Source organism: Patiria miniata, unplaced genomic scaffold (genome assembly GCF_015706575.1).
Source record: "Patiria miniata isolate m_02_andy unplaced genomic scaffold, ASM1570657v1 HiC_scaffold_14, whole genome shotgun sequence".
Taxonomy (NCBI): Eukaryota; Metazoa; Echinodermata; class Asteroidea; order Valvatida; family Asterinidae; genus Patiria; species Patiria miniata.
In genome coordinates this window covers 2,650,123-2,670,305 of record NW_024037052.1, presented here as the reverse complement: position 1 = coordinate 2,670,305, position 20,183 = coordinate 2,650,123, and the positions used below count along the sequence as shown (strand labels likewise).

The 20,183-nt window shown below is 39.1% G+C and overlaps 1 protein-coding gene across 1 annotated transcript in view; it reads left to right on the top strand.

The window, feature by feature from the left end:
* The window catches only part of LOC119721878 (pre-rRNA-processing protein TSR1 homolog), a 46,916-nt gene that overhangs the window by 7,488 nt on the left and 19,245 nt on the right, over positions 1 to 20,183 (top strand). The window contains exons 6-11 of the mRNA XM_038191814.1: positions 289 to 359; positions 1,954 to 2,110; positions 3,399 to 3,584; positions 4,738 to 4,888; positions 6,378 to 6,487; positions 10,075 to 10,215. Coding sequence (XP_038047742.1) covers positions 289 to 359; positions 1,954 to 2,110; positions 3,399 to 3,584; positions 4,738 to 4,888; positions 6,378 to 6,487; positions 10,075 to 10,215 — 816 coding nt within the window. The remainder of the gene's footprint in view (positions 1 to 288; positions 360 to 1,953; positions 2,111 to 3,398; positions 3,585 to 4,737; positions 4,889 to 6,377; positions 6,488 to 10,074; positions 10,216 to 20,183) is intronic.

Below are 20,183 nucleotides of genomic sequence, written 5' to 3'. Positions count from 1 at the left end.
GTCATTAGCTCACCTCACAATACAACAGAATCCACTGATGCACCTTGTTGCATTTAGAATGGTTTTCATTGCTATTGCTTTTAGCAGGGTGCCTAGAGAAAACCTGTTTGATGTGAAGTCTCATGAAAACTGATGATTCGGAGTGTGCTTGGATGAAACAAGCTTCTTATAAACAATCTCGGAACCACAGTTTGTAGACTCTATCCAACATTTATCAATTGTCAACAAATATAATTTGTCAACAAATATGATCTATTGATTTAAATCTTGTTAATTTGTGTTCTCTAGGGTTTAGATAAAATTCCCATCAAGAAGCGAAACGAAGCCAAGAAAGTTCTTCAGAAAACAGTTGAGAGGAGGTGAGTTTATCAATTCATTCTGTTAAGGAGAATACACGAGAAAGTGTGGATTCGTAAATTAAGAATCCACACTTGCAAGTGTATTCTTCGATTTAAACCATTGCGTCAAAAAAAGTATTGGCATTAACAGTGAGTGGAGATGAAAAGACTATTGCAACCTGACGCCACTTCCGCGATTGTGTACAAAGTCTATGGAGAGTCAGGAACATTTTCTAAGTATTTCCTAACAAAATTGGAAATATTTCTCAGTCCCAGATTCATGTCTTATCATCATTTTTGCAATGAGTGACCTTCATTTAGATGATATATGAAGAAAAAAGTGGCGTCAGGTTGCAACATTTTTCCCAGCTCCTTCCGTCGACATATGGATAGTTCAGACGATGATTTCTTTCTGACTCGAAGTAGGTTTTGTAGTGACAGCGGATGATTTCTTTCTGACTCGAAGTAGGTTTTGTAGTGACGGCGGAAATGATTTCTTTCTGACTCGAAGTAGGTTTTGTAGTGACGGCGGAGAATTTAACAGTGAAGATGCATTGGTAATTTCGGAAGGAAAGTTTTCATGCATACGATCCTATTAATGCTCATTATGGAGAACAATTGTCTGACGTGTTCCAAGTGTGGCCACACTTTACTAAAGATTCTTCATTCCAAATCCACACTTTGTGACCAGCGTAGCAGATTCGTAGTTCCGAATCCACACTTTGCTAAAGATTCGTCATTCCGAATCCACACTTTGTGACCAGCATAACACATTCGTAGTTCCGAATCCACACTTTTAACAATAGTGTGACGTCATAGCAATGGTTTAATACCTTATAGTTTGTTCTGAATTTTGTTTGTGGAAACCTCATTAAAAGTTGTGTAGATATAGTATGTTGATTTTATAAAAAAAATTGGCTGGTTGAAAAGGTATTAGTTCCAAAGTGCTGTCTTTAGTTAAGCATGTAGCCAAAACTAAACACTGCAAGAAAAGAAAGTCCACACTCATTGGAGTGGTCATCATTTTTAATAGACCTTTAGGGAATGTTGTTAGCTACACTTTGATAATCTGTGTGCTACCAAAGACTGTAATCGTTCATCATTGGCAATGGTTTATGAAAAATGATACAGTGTGAAAAGTTGCAAATTTAAAGAGTACACGAATGGAAATTACTGCGTGACAATGTTACACTGCCCAAAACAAACGGCAGGGAATATCAATCGCACAGTGCTTGCATGCATGGGAGCACGCAAATTGAATTACCTGCGCTTTGTTCGGGCACTGTGCAGTCAACAGGGGCCAATTATACGGGCATGTGTGTTTGCACTTAACAATTTCTCCTCGCGTAATTTTCAAACTGCATCATTTTTCATGAACCGTTGTCAATCTTCGACCATTTACAGTCTTTGGTAGCAAACAGGGTATCAAAATTTAGCTGACAAAATTTCCCAAAGGCCTATAAATGGCATCATAAGATGACCAGATTCAAATATATGACCCCTCCAATGAATGGGGACTTTGTTTTCTTTCTGCGGTGTGTAGTTGTGTTACTATGCAGAATGCTATGAATTGATGATTTAATGCACAAACTATTGATTTATTTTGGGGAACCAGGTTTGCAGATGAAAAACTCTACACATTCGACACAGAACAAGAGGGTTTGCTGTTGCTACGTCACATGACCGAGCAACGTCTGAGGCCCATTAAATGGAGGGACGTCAGACCTCACCTTCTCGCAAGAACTGTGAACTTTGAACCCAATCAAGACCAGGTCAGTGGCTTTCATTAGGTTGTAAATTTTTTCGTCAAACTGTCTTTGAATTCACATGCTATGGAATGTTAAGATCTGCCTTTTCATTACACTTTTTTCAGTAAATATACATTCTGCCTGTAAATCTAGATAAGGTCTTTTTTTTCTCACATTGTTCGGCATTTTATGAAAATGACCTTTGTTGAAAACCTGCCCTCCCCTTTTAAGCCTGCTTGTGAATGTTGTACTCTGTTGTTATTAAAGCTCGCCAAAATCATATAGATACACTTTTACTGAGAAGCTAGTTTGTGTAAGGTCCCTCCAAAAAGACCAAAATTGGAAGCCCAGATTATGCTGCTTCTTGAGCTTTGTGATTAAAAAGTGATACAAGTTGCTGTCAAGACGAGAGTGTTCTGCAATTACCATAATGTTAGGTCAACTTTGGCCTGGTCATCTGACACAAGGGGTCAAATTCATGGAGCACTGCAAGCCAAGGTAACTTTGTCCAATGGATAATACATTTTAAATGACAATGGCTGCAATAAATGTTTAACCCTAACTCCCTCGGCTTTTTTGCTAGGATGCAACGACAATCCCGCGAAATCCTCAAACTGCCTCCATGTAAAAATTGCATACAGCCTCAATCCTCGAAAATCATCCGTTATTTTTTTGAGTTTGGTCCTTGGAGGGTTGACCTCTGCCTCAATCCTGCAAAATCCTCCAGCAATCACTGTCAATATGTTGAGGCAGAGCCAGTGACATCCTGGAGCAGTGCAGTGGATTTTAAGTTCAATCTAGGCCTAACTTTATGCACTGCTGAGCATAAAAACACACGGTCCAGCTAAAGACCTTGACACAGTACATCCTCCAAAATCAGCCACACATATTTGCCATATAGCCTCAATCCTACAAAGTCCTCCATTTTGCAAAGAGAAATTTGGAGGATTTGGGAAGGTTAAGGTTAAGAAACAATGGGTCACTCACACAGTGTAGCATCACAAGTAATGATGAGTGTGCAGGTTGTTGAAGCATAATAAGGGTCTTTTCAAAGCAACTTTTAACTTTTTGCTTGCGGTGATGATATTTAAGTCTTTGGATTTATTATAGCTTTAGTGATCTGGCTCAACTATTTCATACAGATAATCAGCTGTTAAATACTTGAAACTGTCTTCTTTGTTATAATTTCTTGAATCAACCAAAATCATCGATAGGGGAATTCGCTGCAAAGTAAATAAGAGTGATAATGCTGTCCACCAATCATATATAAACCTGTTTTTCATTGTTTACATTTCTGTGTGTTCCCTATCAGGAAGCTGTAGGAACTCTGAAGGTGACAGGATTCCTACGTGGTTCTCCCCTGTCAGTGAATGGTCTGGTCCATTTACCTGGGCTTGGGTCTTTCCAGATGAGTCAGATCGATGTGACACCCGACCCTTGCCCTCTGACCTCTAGGGCACCAAAGAAAAAGCCCAAAGAATCAGACAGCATGGAAGCGGTAATTTTGATTCAAGTTTCACTCACATTCACAAAAAAAACACTCACATCCTTTCCAATAATATATAAAGATAGAAATTATTTTTGGAGATATTTTCCAAAATTTACCTCCGTAAAGATACAATCATCTTTATCATTAAAACTGTTTTGTCAGTTTTTCACTGATATCCTGCTTTACCCTCCCTATTTTGCTGATGATTTTCAATCCGTATATATTGGAGTTGTTATTTAGTTGTGCGATTACAAAATTTACACTAACAAATATGGTTGGAAAATTTTTAATTACATTTTGTATACACTTATTACAATGTACATCAGCATCAGCTGAAGTGTTGAATACTGTATAAAAATAGATTTTAAAGATGTATTCCCGTGCTATTGTCGAGTTTCACCTGGAAAAATAGATTTGCTTTTCAACAGCTATTTCCCCAGCAATATAAAAGTTATTCACTTTTGAATGAGACATAGAAGGAAGGAATTCACTGACTATGGGTCATTGAATGATTTCTTCACATAACTCAAATTATTGACTGCCGGACAATAATTCGGCTCTCTTAGGGTGGGTTGATTGTGCACAAGTGAAGGCCATTTTTCAGAAGGTTGCAGATGCCCAAAAGTATTTTTTCGTAACAACCAACATTCAAATAAAAAATTTGATTTTTTTTTGTTTAAAGAGCATGGGGTATGCAACTGTAATGTCTCTCAAATTAATAAACAGTGTTGTCATTCACAGGCTTACTAGAATATTGACCTATCGCGTTAGAATCGCGTCCATGCAGCTTGTGAAATATTGTTCAATTGCATGATATACAAGTGGACGCAGAACGCGCACAATTTGAGACAACAAAACTTAGTGTGCAAAATCTTCATAGGGTTGTCCAAGGGGCGTGGCTAACTCGCAAACGGCGATAGGCAGAATCTACCGATATTTTTATTAAAGTCTTTGTCAAACTAAGAGCAGAAAGAATACATGAATACATAAAAAAAACCTTTCATTATACAAAACAATATGTAAAGTTTACCTTGAATTTTGCTTTCCAGAATTTCACCTCAAACATCTAAAACACATTCCCCTCCTGTTTCCTCTCATTACACTTGCATCAGGGATCCAGTAAAGGATACAGAAATAAATGCATTTTTGTATTTTGTCCAAGGATGATGATGCCAATCCCATGGAGCAGGGTGTGGTAGTCTTAGGACGAGCCAATCCTTCCATGCAGGAGAGCCTAGACAGTGAGGCAATCCCGGATCCCATGGAAGGAGAACAGACCTGGCCAACAGAGGAAGAACTAGCCCAAGCAGAAGGTACACTGGGGGGGGGGGGGGGGGACTGAAACCCATCAAAATCTCCATCAAGTCTTGGTCTGTATGGGTTCTGTGCGCAGACAAAAGAGGGTGCCTTTTCACCACTTTCGAGAGCCCCATGGACGGGACACACCGATGCGCGCACTGGCTTGCGCGTATTTCTTGACTGAGTTCATTCTGAATGTGCACAAACCCACTTCGTCTTCACGTGAGCGTCAGGCATCTTCGGCAATGCGTTCCAATGTCTCTCCCTGTTGAGGGGGTACTTATGCACAGAGCCCATAAGTCCTGTTTTCAGCTATTGTCTGTGTTCCGCGCAGCAGTGGCCATATTGGGAGCCTAAAAAGTGACTCACTTTTGCCATACAAGGTGTGTCAAAAAAAGCAAAATCCAAATGTCGGGACTATTGTTTTAGTGAAGTTCTGCATGTAGCACTTTCAAAACTAGGATATGAAAGCCCAATTCACAAGCTTGCTTTTAGTACAAGAATCATTCAAATCACTCATGTACTTTTAAAGTTACAGAGTTTTAAACGCAACCACAGTTTTAAAGTTCTGTCCACGGATCACAAGAAGGTAAGTGTTCCTTCAGCAAAATGAAAACAAATCACATAGGGATGTGTGTGAATCGTGTTCGTTTTGCTGAAAGAACGCACATCTTTTTTGTGATCCGTGGACAGAACTTTAAAATGGTTGAGACTCCACTATATAACCTAAGACGTTTGTTTTAAGTTGCATTCATAAATACCTAAGACAATTTACCCATTCTCGTTGATTGAGAGTCCGTCCAAGGCTAGTCTTAAACGCATGATAAAGACATGGTTAGCTGGTCTTAAACACTTTTCCAGTGTCACATGAAATTTGGACTCCCAAGAAATCCAGTGCCTTTTACCATTTTATTGGTTGGACGTGCACAATCCTCACGTAGGCATGGGCAATAGTACCAGTGAGTCAGTATTTTGCAGTCCTAAATTCACAATGCACTCGTCACAGCTGCATCTGTGTGACATTGCGCAGTACGTACGATAAAAGGAGTTCTTTATGTCTTACTCGCAAGCTGGACACTCGATTATTTAGCTAGAGGGGTGTTTTGAAAAACATGGAGTGAAATTGTTGAACAAAATTGTTGGAAATTTTAAATTTTTGACTTGTTTTGATTTTTGGACCGAAAGTTTTGATTAATTGACCGAAAAGGAATAGGAATTATGAAAAGGAATAAATATGATCTTGGTAGGTATTAAACACTATGTTTTAAGACCAGTTGGAGTCTGGTTCTGATAATTACCTGAGCCGATTACCATCGCCTCGGCTCAGGTAATTATCAGCATCCAGACTCCAACGGGTCTTAAACATAGTATTTAATGCCAGCCAAGCACACATTTATTGCCTTAGTAAAAAGTGATGGGTACAAACGAAAGCCCAACACCTTGTACCAAAATTATTGTCACCCTTTGAACTTTGACCTTCAATCTTGTATTGGACCCCTGCAGCTGCTTTAAAAGAAGCCAACACCACCACGACCAAAAAGCGAGTACCGAAAGGAACCTCTGAATACCAGGCAGCTTGGATTATTGACAGTGATCATGAAGACCAAACATCGGTGAGTTAAACCGAACTGCTGTTATTCCTACAATTATAATGGAATTAAGGTTGGGTAGAAGTTATCTGCATCATTTTAATAATAATAGATCATTTTTTATGTATACGATACTCATGGGCGTTTTTTCTAGAGGGGGCAAAAAATATTTGTCCCAAAAAATTTCTGTATTTCCCAACACATTCTCCATTTATCAGTTTTGAGGGGGGCAGGGACATTCCCCCCCCCCCCCCCCCCCATTAAATTAGCAGCAATATGACTTTCCGCCTATTTTTTTTTTCTGTGTTGTTGGTTTTTTTTTTCTCTTTAAAAATTTTCTTATGCTTTTCTGGGGGGGGGGGAGGGGGGACAAGCGCCCCCTCCCTTGCCCCCTCCCTCGCTCGCGACGCCAATGACGATATTGGTATTTGCACTAATGAAAATACATAAAAAGCTTATTAACTGACATGAACATAATTAAAAGTACTCAAAAAATATTTAATCAAGTAAAAACTCTTTAACGAGTGAGCATTAAAGGGAATTCTAAAAAAAAAAAAAAAAAAAAATTACCTGTTTCAAGGTCAAAAAGAAAGAGGGAATCTGTGTCATATTAAAGGGTTACATCAGTATGGATTCATTACATGAATTTTGTCAGTAGTACAAAATGCAAAACATTACTTATATTTATAGAAACTTGTGAACCAGTTTCATCCTGTATTTCCGAGCTCAGATGCATATTGTTGCCATTAGTGTCTGAAAAATAACCACAAATACACTTGATCAAATTTGTACAGTGTGTGCTGTCTGAGTTGGTGAAAAAATTTAACAGGCTGTTCAAATTTGAATGTGTCAGTTCGTTATGACAGCTGCTTTTGTTACGAATTTCATCCAGTGCTCCTCATAATGACAGTGGTTTTGTGAAAATTCAGTTGAAATGTTAATTGCACACATTCTGTGCCACCACACCTTCTACACAGGGTCCGCAATAAGCGGTATCGCATCGCAATTTGCGACACATTCGAGGCCGACTGCGACGCAATTTTTAAAGTGCATCGCAAAACTGCTATACAACATTTTGATCATGAAAAGTTGACACAAAGTGTACTTGCCACCAAATTTCGGTCCACTGAATTCCACAACTATCGGACATGGTAAACATCCATCATGTTTTGATTTAGTTAAGCTTAAATACTGAAACAGAACGTCAATTTTGTTCAGCTGTATACAATCTGTACGTGTTTAGTTTGTAAACAGGCGGCGTCTGATAACGAGACCACGTGATAAACGCAGCTAATAATTTGGAATCGCGCTTTTGATCCGGACATAAGGAATGCCCGGAGCGTCAGTGCGATACCAAATTATCCACAGCATGTATCACGTGGTAAATCACGTGCATGATCGGAGGAGTTTGCGGGACGTACGTCGAGATTTTACCTCGTACTTTGAATCTGCTGCGACTGTGCGAGGAATAATTTATGGATTTATAAAAGAAATAATACGTTTGTACACTATCTGGTCAAGTATTCAACAAACTTTATTCTTATTCTCGCTCACTGGTAAATATATGCATGAAATGAGTATTTTGGTGGCTAAAAAAGTTACATGCACGTCGTGCATGCTCAGTAAAAAAGCGTGCCCAAGCTAAAATCTACATGCGTGCACCCGGGTAAATCGAGCCCTTTTCTCATCACTATTCTTTAGATATTTGTCGGTTTATCTTAAACATTTTGCCGACACGGAAAACGGGTTTACCCCTTCAATTAATTCACTTGATACGCACGTGGGATTCGTGGGAACTAAAACGTCAAAATCCCAGCTGTGTTGTCGTTTGTGCGCTGTGTAGCATATTGATGAAAACATGGCTACTCACGAAAACTACCGGTATCAAGGCAAATACTGCCAATAATTGGCAGGCGGATCTAGACCCGGGGCCAGGAATGGCCCGGCCGCCCGGGTTAATAAATTGCTTTTTCACTCGAAAGTTATTCCAGCAAGCATGCAGCTCCTGAAATAAACAGACAACTGATGAGTCATTAAGTTCACAGCTTAACGTAAGTTAGTACTTCTTAGTGCTTTGTAATTTGTACAGTCTGACACTGACAGGTAAATAGTAATTGCAAAGCCGAGGCTAAATTTGAGTATAACAAAACTGCTATGCAAAATTGGTAAACTGCTATGCAAATCAAAATTTGCATAGCAGTTTTGCTATACAAAAAAAAATCCTTAAGGCTTACCCTGCTTCTACATATCCTGAATAAAATCGATCTATTACGGCTGCTCGTCGGTCCCTATTCCTTAAACTATCTCATTAGAGCATATATTGTAATTGCTCCATCCACTCATCGATGACAAAATAAAAAGAAATCTTGTTAAATTAAATCCGTTTTTATTTACGGAATGGGCTCACCATTTTCTTAGTTCTATAAATCTGTTAAACTGATCCAGTTGTTTTCCCAATCACAAAACAAAAAATTGAAAAGATGTGTTAACATTTAACAATTGTTGACTGTTGTGATGTGGGAAATGTTGTTTTTAACACCCAAGCGGCGGGCCAAGTGTGCTATGCGCCCCAAGGGGGTTGAAAACGACATAACCCACATCACAGCAGTCAATGATTGTTTTGTTACATGTACAGGGTGAGTCAAAAAAGCGGAACCCAAACCCCCAATAGTATATTTCATATTTAAAAAAAAATGTAGCACCAAAAACAATAAGCCAATTTCACAAGCTACTTTTAGATGAAAAAATTACTGAAATTGGTCAATCCGTTCAAAGATTATCACCATTTAAACACAATGACCCTAAAACCTGTCTCGTCCAAAAATGCAATTTCAACAATTGTCATCACAATTGTCTTCAAACATCACCAGCGATGAGATCTTAGTTTAAACGTTAACAATATGCAACACAGTCCTTTTGAAGGCCCGTCTTTTCAAAAAGTAGATTTTATAAATCATATTGTTTGCCTAACCAGGGTTGTTAATCAAAATATTGTGTACTACAGTTGGTGACAGTTGTTGAAACAAGTATTCTGTGTCATTTTCTTTGTTGTTCCAAACAGTCAAAACACACAATAAATTTATTTTTTGGACGAGACAGGTTTTAGGGTCATTGCGTTTAAATTGTGATATTCTTTGAACGGATTGAGCAATTTCAGTGATTTTTTCATCTGAAACATGTTGTAAAAGTAGCTTTTGAAATTGGCTTTCCAGTCATTATTATTTTTGGTGCTACATATTTTGTTAAATATGAAATATATTGTTTGGGGTTTGGGTTCTGCTTTTTTTGATTCACCCGGTATATGGTGCCAATAAGTCAAAAAGATAAATACTTGTATTTTACTTTGCAAGATTAAATTAAATCACTACATTGTAACCTTTGACTGCTGCAAGCTTGCTTACCAGACATGAGACAGTGCAGGGGCAGGCCCTACACAAGCGTGCAATGCGTGCAATTTATAAGCAGTGCAGAGATATACCGGTAAAATGGTGTTTACTTATGAAACGCAGTGTTAGACTGGACACGTGGCCATTATAAACCAATGAAATTACAGTATCCAAGCACACGATATATCAAGCATGTATTTAATGCTGACTTCTATTCCTCCACAGGATGAAGATGACAATGATGATGATGATGAGGATGACGATGACGATGATGATGATGAATTTCAAGATGCCATGTCTCAAGTTGACAGTGATGATGGTAGACTTGCCCCTAGTCAAGCCGGCACTGATATGGAATATGACACAGTAAGATTTCATCTGTTTTCATCAGTGTTGTAGTCAAGTACTTTTTTCTGAGTACCGAGTATTGCCGAGTACTTAGGTTGCCGAGTACAAGTACGAGTACTTGTACTTCTGAGTACGAGTTCTTGTACTTCCGAGTACGAGTACGTGTCCTTCCGAGTACAAGTACGAGTACGAGTACTCGCATTTCCGAATACAGCCATACGGCAAATGGTTCATTGAACGTAAATGGCCCAGGCCCAGTCAGACTGGTATACAGACCCACTCACGGCTACCGGTAGCTGTTAATGTGTTTGTCCGGACTTGCACAGAGGAAAATCAGGAAATTTCGATTTCTCCACAAGCCAATCAACCATTTCAATCTGAAAGTATCAATAAAATAAGGCCATAGTAAGTCAAACTATACCACCTCCCCCGAGTACTGCTATTCGAGTACGAGTACTTTATTGATCGAGTACAATTTCGACATGTCGAGAACGAGTACTTTGCTACCCGAGTACGAGTACCATCATTTCGAGTACGAGTACTTTGACATTCGAGTACGAATACGAGTACGAGTACTTCAAAAATAGTACTCGAGTACGAGTACTGAGTATGAGTATTACAACACTGGTTTTTATTCAATAATACTCAATACATTCAAGGGATATATGGGACTCAAACTACCGAATCACCCACCCCGATACTGAAATCACAGCTGCATTAGCAAAGTACATCATTAACTTGTTTGTAAAAAGCAAATAACACACAAACAATATGTGCATCCAATAACTCTGCGTGCAATATAAGATATACATTTTGTACAACTTGCGTAAGTATCGGGGAGAAACAACATTGTACAAAGCATTAACAACAAAGTTGATGGCTTCTTCACATCATTATGGAATTATTCTATAAATAGTCTACATCTTAGGTAAGTCTAGATAGTGAATAAAATTTGATTTACAAATTGAAAAATGGCCTAAAATCAACAAGTTTCATTTTCCAATTTGTCTTAAGAGAGGCATTATCAGCAAGCCGAACTACTCGAATACAGGAAGATTATTCAAAGGAAAATGGTCCTTTTTGTCCCAATACATTCAGTAATACTTAATGCAACACTACCTGACACATTGAGTTAAACATATATTTTTTGGGGTGGTGCTGTTCTAGTTTTAAACTCACCTAACATTTTTTTTTTTAAACTTATTTGAGTCCTCTTTTTTTGGGGGGGGGGCATGATCACAGATTTTGTTTTGGTTATTGTTATTAAGTTTGCTTTAATTAACCCTAACCGCCCTGAATCCTCCAAAATCCTTTTTGCAAATTGGAGGACTTTGCAGGATTGAGGTTACATGGCAAAAGTGGGTTGCTGATTTCGGAGTACGCACTGTGTCAAGGTCTTGGGCCGGACCTTGTATTGTTTATGCTCAGCCGTGCATAAATTTAGTCCTTGATTATACTTGACATCCTCCGCACTGCTCCAGGATGTCACTGCCTCTGCCTCAGCCTATTTACAGTCATAGCCGGAGGATTTTGCAGGATTCAGGCAGTGGTCACCCCTCCATGGACCATATTCAAGAAATAGCGGAGGATTTTGCAGGATTGAGGCTACATCCTAGCAAAAAGGCCTAGGGAGTTAGGGTTAAAACTTTCTTCAAATATTTGTTCTACTAAAGCATCTAAAAATATATTATCCATGTGACATATCTAACTTTACTTTATTAAGTTGGCAAACATGAGCTGGAACAAATTGATTTCACAGCCGAGTTTCCTCTGTTTTATTGTTTGTGATAATATTCAAAGGACTTGCAGTAGCATCTTTGCTATCATGTGCAGAAGACAGTAAAGGAACTTGTGAACGTGATCTCCCTTTGCACTGAAACGCTTGGACAAAGGCAGCTCGATATTGTGTATTAAACACTCCATAGATTAACGGATTAACAGCGCAGTTAATAAGTGTAGGGATGTAAGACATCCAAACTGCTTCCCGCCACACAGAGCTGGAAAAAGGATCAGGGATATTGGCCAACATACAGATCCATTCAGAGAGATTCACAACAGCATATGGGACTTGGCAAGTGAAAAACACCAGTCCGTTAACAATCGGCATTTTGGCCATTTGGTTTCTAGCCCATTGCGCCTTCCGGACTTGTCCGATTCTGCCACTTATGTTCCTACGTTTGTGCAACGTGTGTATTATCCGGACACACATGAACACATTTGCGCCCATGGCAAAGATCCATGGGATATGCTGCAGTGGATCAGCGTAGTATTCGACCCAAGGTTGTATGGTACCGCAGTGTGCAGTTGTCAATGGAAGCTCTGCGTATGCATCATTATCTGGCCATCGCAAGCATTGCTGCTTGAAAATTGCTTCAATAGGCAGTATACTGACACAAAATAGTAACCCTACCAGCCAGCAGATTGCCACCATGCGGTAGGTCTGTCGCCGCCCTCGTCTCTTAAGTTGCTTCAAGGGGTGGCAAATGGCAAGATATCGGTCGTATGTCACTACAGTCACCAAAGCAATGGCTGCGAAGAATGCAGTATTAACAATTACAAAATAACAACAGCAACTGGCCGAGTTGCCAAAGGGAGTGGTGGATGCAACGGGTGATGCCATGTAGCCCCAAATATCTTTAAAAGCTTGTAAGGTCAGAAAAGTCAGATCAGCAAGTGCCAAGTGAGTCAAGTATATGCTGGTGTCGGATCTGATTCTAGGGGTGCGGTAGATGACGAAGAGAAAAGACAGGTTTGTGATGACGCCCAAACCAAGAATAATGGGAATCACAATGGTGAAGAAGACCCTGTCTGTAGTAGTATGAAGCCACCAAGGTACTTTCTCCTCACTAATGTTGAATGTGTCTTGTTCACTGCACTGGCTGGACATTATACTTGATCCCATCATGGGTAGAATCAACCACGCTGTCCTGCAATTACAAATTCAGAAAAGCATTACCTGTAGTAGACAATTTGTCCAAATCGTGACATGGTGAACTGTGCCCAATCTACCAATTAACGTTCATGATCCTGGATATATACATGTACATGTCACAACAGGAAACAGTTCAACCGATATTCATTTGTTTCCATATGCATCTTTTCAAATTGGCACCTCTACCAACTTCTACCTTTGCCATGAAATCCCCATAATTTATTTTTTATCTACTAGTGGTATAAGTGAAATATGTCGTCTTGTCCCCTAATTTGTTTAAAAAAAAACTTTTCTGATTCAATCCAGGGATAAATGGAATACAAATTCTACCCAGTTTTCCCTTGCTAATATTGAGAGAAAAATTGTAAAAGGCGCAGTATGGTCATACTGAATTAAAGTACACATTTTCAGGGAATGCCTTGTTTTAAAATGGAAAATTACAGGTAGTTGCTGAATAAATGGAACCCCCCTCAAATTGCCAATATTTTCTAGGCTGAGATATGGAACACAAGGTATCTGATTTTCTCCTTTTTACTGATTATTCAATATCAGATAAATTGTATTAAAAAGCTTTTGACGTTAGCAGCGACAGCAGGATTGCGAAGATGCAAATTGAATTGAAATCTTAAAACAAATTCTCATTAGTTTATCGAGAATGGACGAGGAACTGTAGATTCATGTATACCTGCGCGAATCAGCAGTTCCGAGTCTATTCTTATTATTATAATATTTATTATTAATTTCTGATACTGAAACCAAGGATTCCTCAAAGCTCGCAAGCCTGAAGAAACTTGTAGAGAGGAGACAATGAGAAGAAATTACAGTTTTAGAGGTGGGAGGAAAACCCCAGAAGAATAGTCTGGGGAAACCCAGGGAATCAGGTGGGGACTGAAAACCCACTCCACATACTGACCCAGGCAGAATTCGAACCCGGGTCACAGTGGTGGAAGGCGAGGAAAGTACTGACTTACGCAGTTTTTTTTCTCTCAAAATAACAAAGGTTTATTCAAATGAGTCCCATGCATCACCCCACTCTCCGTGTTTTTGAATGAGTGTAAATTCGTAAACTTACTCACGGGTACACATTTAGTCAATGAACAGTGAATGGAAGGCGTCAGTATAGTTAGGTTAATGTCTCACTACCAAAAGCAAGTCAAGTCATGTCTTCATAGCAACATTTTCTTGACACAAAATACCTTCAAATCTTCTAGCTTGTACTAATTTGCAACAATTTTTTTTTTGGGGGGGTGTTTTCCATTTTGACCTCATTTCCTCAGTGCAATAATCATAAATTTACAAAAATCTGGAATCCATGGGGTATCTGTGGTTCGTTATGAATCTACAGTTTGCTGTAGATTTGCCATGAATCTGCAGTAAACTGTAGTGATGAATCTGCAGTAAACTGTAGTGATAACAATCCACACTTACAACAATAGTGTGATGCCACAAGAATAGTTTAATGTCAGATCATGTTAGCAAACAACAAGATTAATGAATTAAATTAAACCATACACATACCAATTTGCATCCACCTCAGAATCATCTCTTATGGCCTGCAGTTTCAGTCACTTTGAAATGAAATACGCAACTGAAAACCTCCTTGATACATGTAATTGACTCCTGGAAGTTTGAGATGGCCGTTGGGTTATGACAGAGCTCTGTGCATGTACATGTAGGTTAATTAATAAGCAAACACAAGTCCACAAACAGCTCGTCAGCTGAGTTAATGCCATAGGGATGGTCCATTGTTTGCCTTTTCCCGTGTTTCCATGATAATTGTCATGGTTAAGGGCAGTATTTACAACAAGTGGTATCACCCAGAGTAGCATAAACTGTCACACTCCCACAAACACGTGGTCACTCATTGCAAACATTTGAACGAGCAAACCATCTGTTGGATTTACATTAGTCTTGATGTACAGTTTATAATGGACAATAGTTTTCAATAGATATTTGATGATAGAAAGCAGGTTCAAGTCAGTGTCTATCAATTTTTATTTTGCGATGAGTTCTCATGCCTTTATTGTATCATTGATCAAGTTATTTACTGGTGTCACGCATTGGGAAGTTGTATTCTGTTATTTCTCTTTTAATGAATGTTTACTTTAAAACTGTCATTTACACAATAAATTACTGTTAACTGCTGTTTGTGTCGATAGAATTCGTTGGTTTTGCAACAAAACAGACAGCTGTGCAAGCAATGTTGACCACGGTTGGCGTCAAAACTCATTTTTGATATCAGACATGTCAGATAAAAAAATAATCTGCTTGTTAAACCCAAGCTACACCAGGACAAGTAAGTTTAATGGCCAGATCTTATGAGGTCATTTTTCAACATTATGTGAATCAAGAAAGGCAATTAGTCTTCATGAGTCATTCGCTGTTTTGTTCCAAGAGTTACTGACTTGCATGCAGGGAGCATTAAATTTCTCTCAGGGCTGAAATTTACCCTTTCCTAAAAAGTTTCATATGTTACAAGTGATATTTGCAGAAACCGAAATTGTGTCTTTAGCATGTTTAGGGAAACATTCCCATAGACTTGGGCACGGACAAAAACCCTTCCATAACCCAAATTCTAAAAACTTCCCCCAAACCAAAACTTTTCAATTATACTACACTTTTGACTACAAAAATTCCTTCTAGACATGTTAGTTAAAACATTGGGGAGACATTCAAATGTCTCCCTAACATGCCTAATGCCCAGTGTTTCCCCAATGCCAAAGTGTCTCTCGAAGGTACCATTTGGAAAACAATGTCACTTCAGGTTGCAATTGAATTTTGGAGAAGTTAATCATTTACCATACATGTACATGCCATAGGGTTGGCACATTTGCAGGTACCTAGTTAAACTTAAACCATTGCTATGACAACACCATTGTTAAAACTGTGGATTGGGAACTACAAATATTTTATATTGGATAAAAAGTGTGGATTTGGAACTACGAAGGAGCATTAGTAAGAGGTCTTTAGGGAACTTTCTTCAGAAAATTATTCAAGATTTGCACAATGAGATTCTCCACTGTCAATGCAAATAGTGTTATGAGTCAAAACTAATCATCATCTGAATTATCCATATTGATGTGAAGGTGTGGTCATACAACGTGACTTGTGCTACTTGGTTGTTCAGGTATGGTGATAGACATTCTTTACAGAAACACACCATTATGCAAATTTCCTTTACACAATCAAACTGAGTAATTAACAGTTTTAATCTTGCCAAAATTGTAACAATAACAAATCCATGGTTATTCATTTTTTACAACACTAATCCAGAGCTTGCTTATGTAAGATCCTCGAAAATTCCCCTTAATGAAGATTATGCCCAAATGGGCTTTTCATCTCCACTAAACCAGAGAGTTAGCGACAATACTTCTTTTGATGGCATGGTTTAAGTCAGAGAATACACTTGCAAGTGTGGATTCTTAAATTACGAATCCACATTTTCTTGTGTATTCTCCTTAACATGTGTGCTAATGTTCACTTGAGTAGAATTCTAGCCTTGGCCTCATCAGTGGCCTCTTGAAACATTCCCGAAAAGCTTGGATTTTCTAATTCAAGAGTTGTTTAACAGGAAAAAAAACATGAGCAGGATTTGAACCCACACCTCACCACTTACCAGTACAGAAGCCTAGCCCATACGACCACTTAGCTGTCAGATATGTTCAACTGGTTCTTATCCAAAATAACGGCTTCACAATGATGACAAAGGTTTCTGAGCAAGTCCTGCTACATCTCCACACTGAAAACGTCAGGTTGAATGCGTTTCTGTAGCCTGACGTGTCTCTGATTCAATTTTGTTGCGATGTGTTTACTATAGATCATTTGACATGTTATGTCTCTTTACTTGATTGAGTGGTAGCATGGGACATGTGGGATGTGCTTGACTGCTTGTAATGAATGTTGAAATATAATAAATGTAAACAAATTGACGTGAAAGTGCATTCTATCCATTAAAAGGTTACCATTAGTTGCTGTAGCATTCGGTTATCCATTTACCATTTAAGAAAGATGTATTTAAGGAAAGCAATTCTCGTTCCCCATGTGTGGGATACATGTAATTCCTTTTCAGGGAACTGTAATAAGCTTGAAAGTTCTCAAGGCATATTTTTTTAATGCATGTGCCCCATTTGAAGCGTGAGTCATTGATGACTAAATTTTATTTCCCCAAAGTGGTATACCATAGCTTATCCATCCCTAACCTTCCCAATCTTGCACAAATCCAACACCTGGTTTATTCTTTGGGGTTCGTACGTTTACTTTGGTGCTCCAAGTTTAAGAATGAGTTACTTCTCGGTGTTGTTTGAAGTTTTGAAATGAAAATTTGTTATAGGAGAATTCAATTAACCCTAATCCTCCTCAATCCTCCAGGCGATTTTGGAGGATTGAGGCTGAATGGCAAAAAGTGCCGGATGATTTTGGAGGATGCATTGTCGAGTTCGTAGGCTGTACCCAGCATTATGCTCAATATCATCCGCACTGCTTCTGATAGTCATCGGCACTGCCTCAGCCCATGAACAGTGATTGTTGGAGGATATTGGTAATGGTCACCCCTCCACTGAACAAATTCAAGAAATAACAGGTGATTTTGGAGGAATAAGGCTAAATCTAATGTTTACAAAGTGGCAATAGGAGCATTTTGCAGGATTGAGGACGGTTCCTAGACAAAAGTCCTGGATGGTGAGATTAAAGACTTTTGGTGTATATTTTCCAGACTGTGACTTCAGAGTCAGTATGAGCTTTTGCCCAGTAGTCAAATTCTGTTGTTTTTTCCCTTCTTTTTTTTCAGTCAAAAAAATATGTTTTCTTTGTAGATTGCCGCAAACATGACAGAGTAACCAATCACTGTATCTTACATAGGAGACAGTTCAAATCTCTTGCTGTTAGCAGCAAAGAGGTTTCTTCAAACTCAAGTACAGACTGCGCCTGCATTACCGTCCATTTCCTGCCCACTGTGATTGATTGGGGTTCCATTTTAGAAATTACAAGTCCATTAATTTTTCATCTAGATTGATGGATGATGACTCTAAGGCTGGGAAAATGTTTTGATCGTTTGAAAATATTTGATCATGTGTGGTTGTCTGGGAAGAAATATTTCTTTTAAGGAAATGGGAATGTGATGGGGGGGGGGGGGGGCTGGTGGAGCCTTTGTCCAGTTATCAAATTCTGGAGTTTTGTTTTCATGTGGGCATTTTTCGATTAGGCTGCTACAAACATGACAGAGTAACGAATCACTTCTTACCTAGGAACCAGTTCAAACTACTTCCTATTAGTGGCAAAGAGGTTTCTTCAAACTCAGGCACAGACTGTGCTTGCATTACTGTCCAATTTCCTGCTCATTGTGATTGATTAGGGTTCCATTAAAGGGAATATACATCATTTGCTTTTGCTGTAATTTTCAGCAATGGATGGAATTGGGGGGTTGGAAATATATAGCAAATATAGTTACACTGACTTTTTTGAGGTTTTGGATTCGAAAATGCTATAAAAACCAAGAAAAACAATCATTTCCCTGTAGTCTGGTTCCCTGACTCCATATACGAAGAAACAAAGCAGTTTACATACATTGGGAATTGTAAGGTCAGGGAACCAGTCTAGCTGGCTTGTACCTGTTCATAGGTGTGTAATCGATTGCAAACAAGTGCGATGGTCAATTGGGGCCAGTATTTGAAAAAACTTGAAGCCAGTTTTTTCCAACGCTGGTCGGCCGACCAGCGTTGGAAATTGATACAAAAATACCACTTTTTTTGAAAATGACAGTACACCAGGTGCCATGATTTTACAGGATGCTTTACACTGTCATTCACTAACAGTCCAGCAAGGTATTTCAAAACGATTTGGTAGTTTTATTTTTTGATGTTTGCAAATGTTGTATTTTTCCTTAAAAGAAATTACAAGTCCATTAATTTTGCATCTAGATTGATGGATGATGTCTCTAAGGTTGGCAACATGTTTTGAATGTTTGAAAATATTTGATCACGTGTGGTCGTTTGGGAAAAATTGTTTCTTTTAACCCTCCCATCCTAATTAGGGTTCTTTTTGGGTCAAGGGCCAAATACTACAGAATACTACGTGTGTTGTGCACACTTGTATGGAAAGAATGCATACTACAGGTTACTACACAGTAGTATTTTGTAGCTTTAGGTGAGGTTAGGGTTTTAAAGAAATGAGAATCAGGTACGTTCTCTCTGAAAACATTTCCCTTCCTTTTTTGTGTTTTTTTTTTCTGAATTTCTCCTTAATGTCATTTTATATTATCTGGCAACCTTTCTGGATATTATGGAAGTGTAGATAGGACATGGTTAAAAATAAATCTAATTCGTACGTACGAATTACTAAACCGTACGTACGAATTACTAAATCGTACGTACGAATTAATAAACCGTATGTACGAATTACTAAACCGTACGTACGAATTACTAAATCGTACGTACGAAATAATTAGTAATTCGTACGTACGGTTTAGTAATTCGTACGTACGATTTAGTACTTCGTACGTACGGTTTAGTAATTCCAGTGGCGTAGCCAGGAATTTTCCAGTGGGGGGGGGGGGGGGGGGGCGCCGGGGGGGCCTGGAACATTTCAGGTGGGGGGGGGGGGCGTCATGTAGATCAATGATAATTTTTTTAGAAACTCAAATCTCAGTGGGGGGGGGGGGGGGCGACTTGGGGGGGACAAGGTTTCATGGGGGGGGGCTGTCGCAGTGGCGTGGCCACAGGGGGGGGGGGGGGGGCGTGGGGGTGACAGCCCCCCATGAAACATTGTCGCCCACCAGTCGCCCCCACTGAGATTTTGAGTTTCTAAAAAAATTATCATTGATCTACATGACACCCCCCCATGAAATGTTCCAGCCCCCCAGCGCCGCCCCCCCCCCCCACTGAAAAATTTCTGGCTACGCCACTGCCCCCACGCCCCCCCTCCCGTGGCTACGCCACTGAGTAATTCGTACGTGCGATTTATTAATTCGTACGTACGGTTTAGTAATTCGTACGTACGGTTTAGTAATTCATACGTACGAATTAGTATTTCGTACAGTGTACGTACGAATTAGTATTTC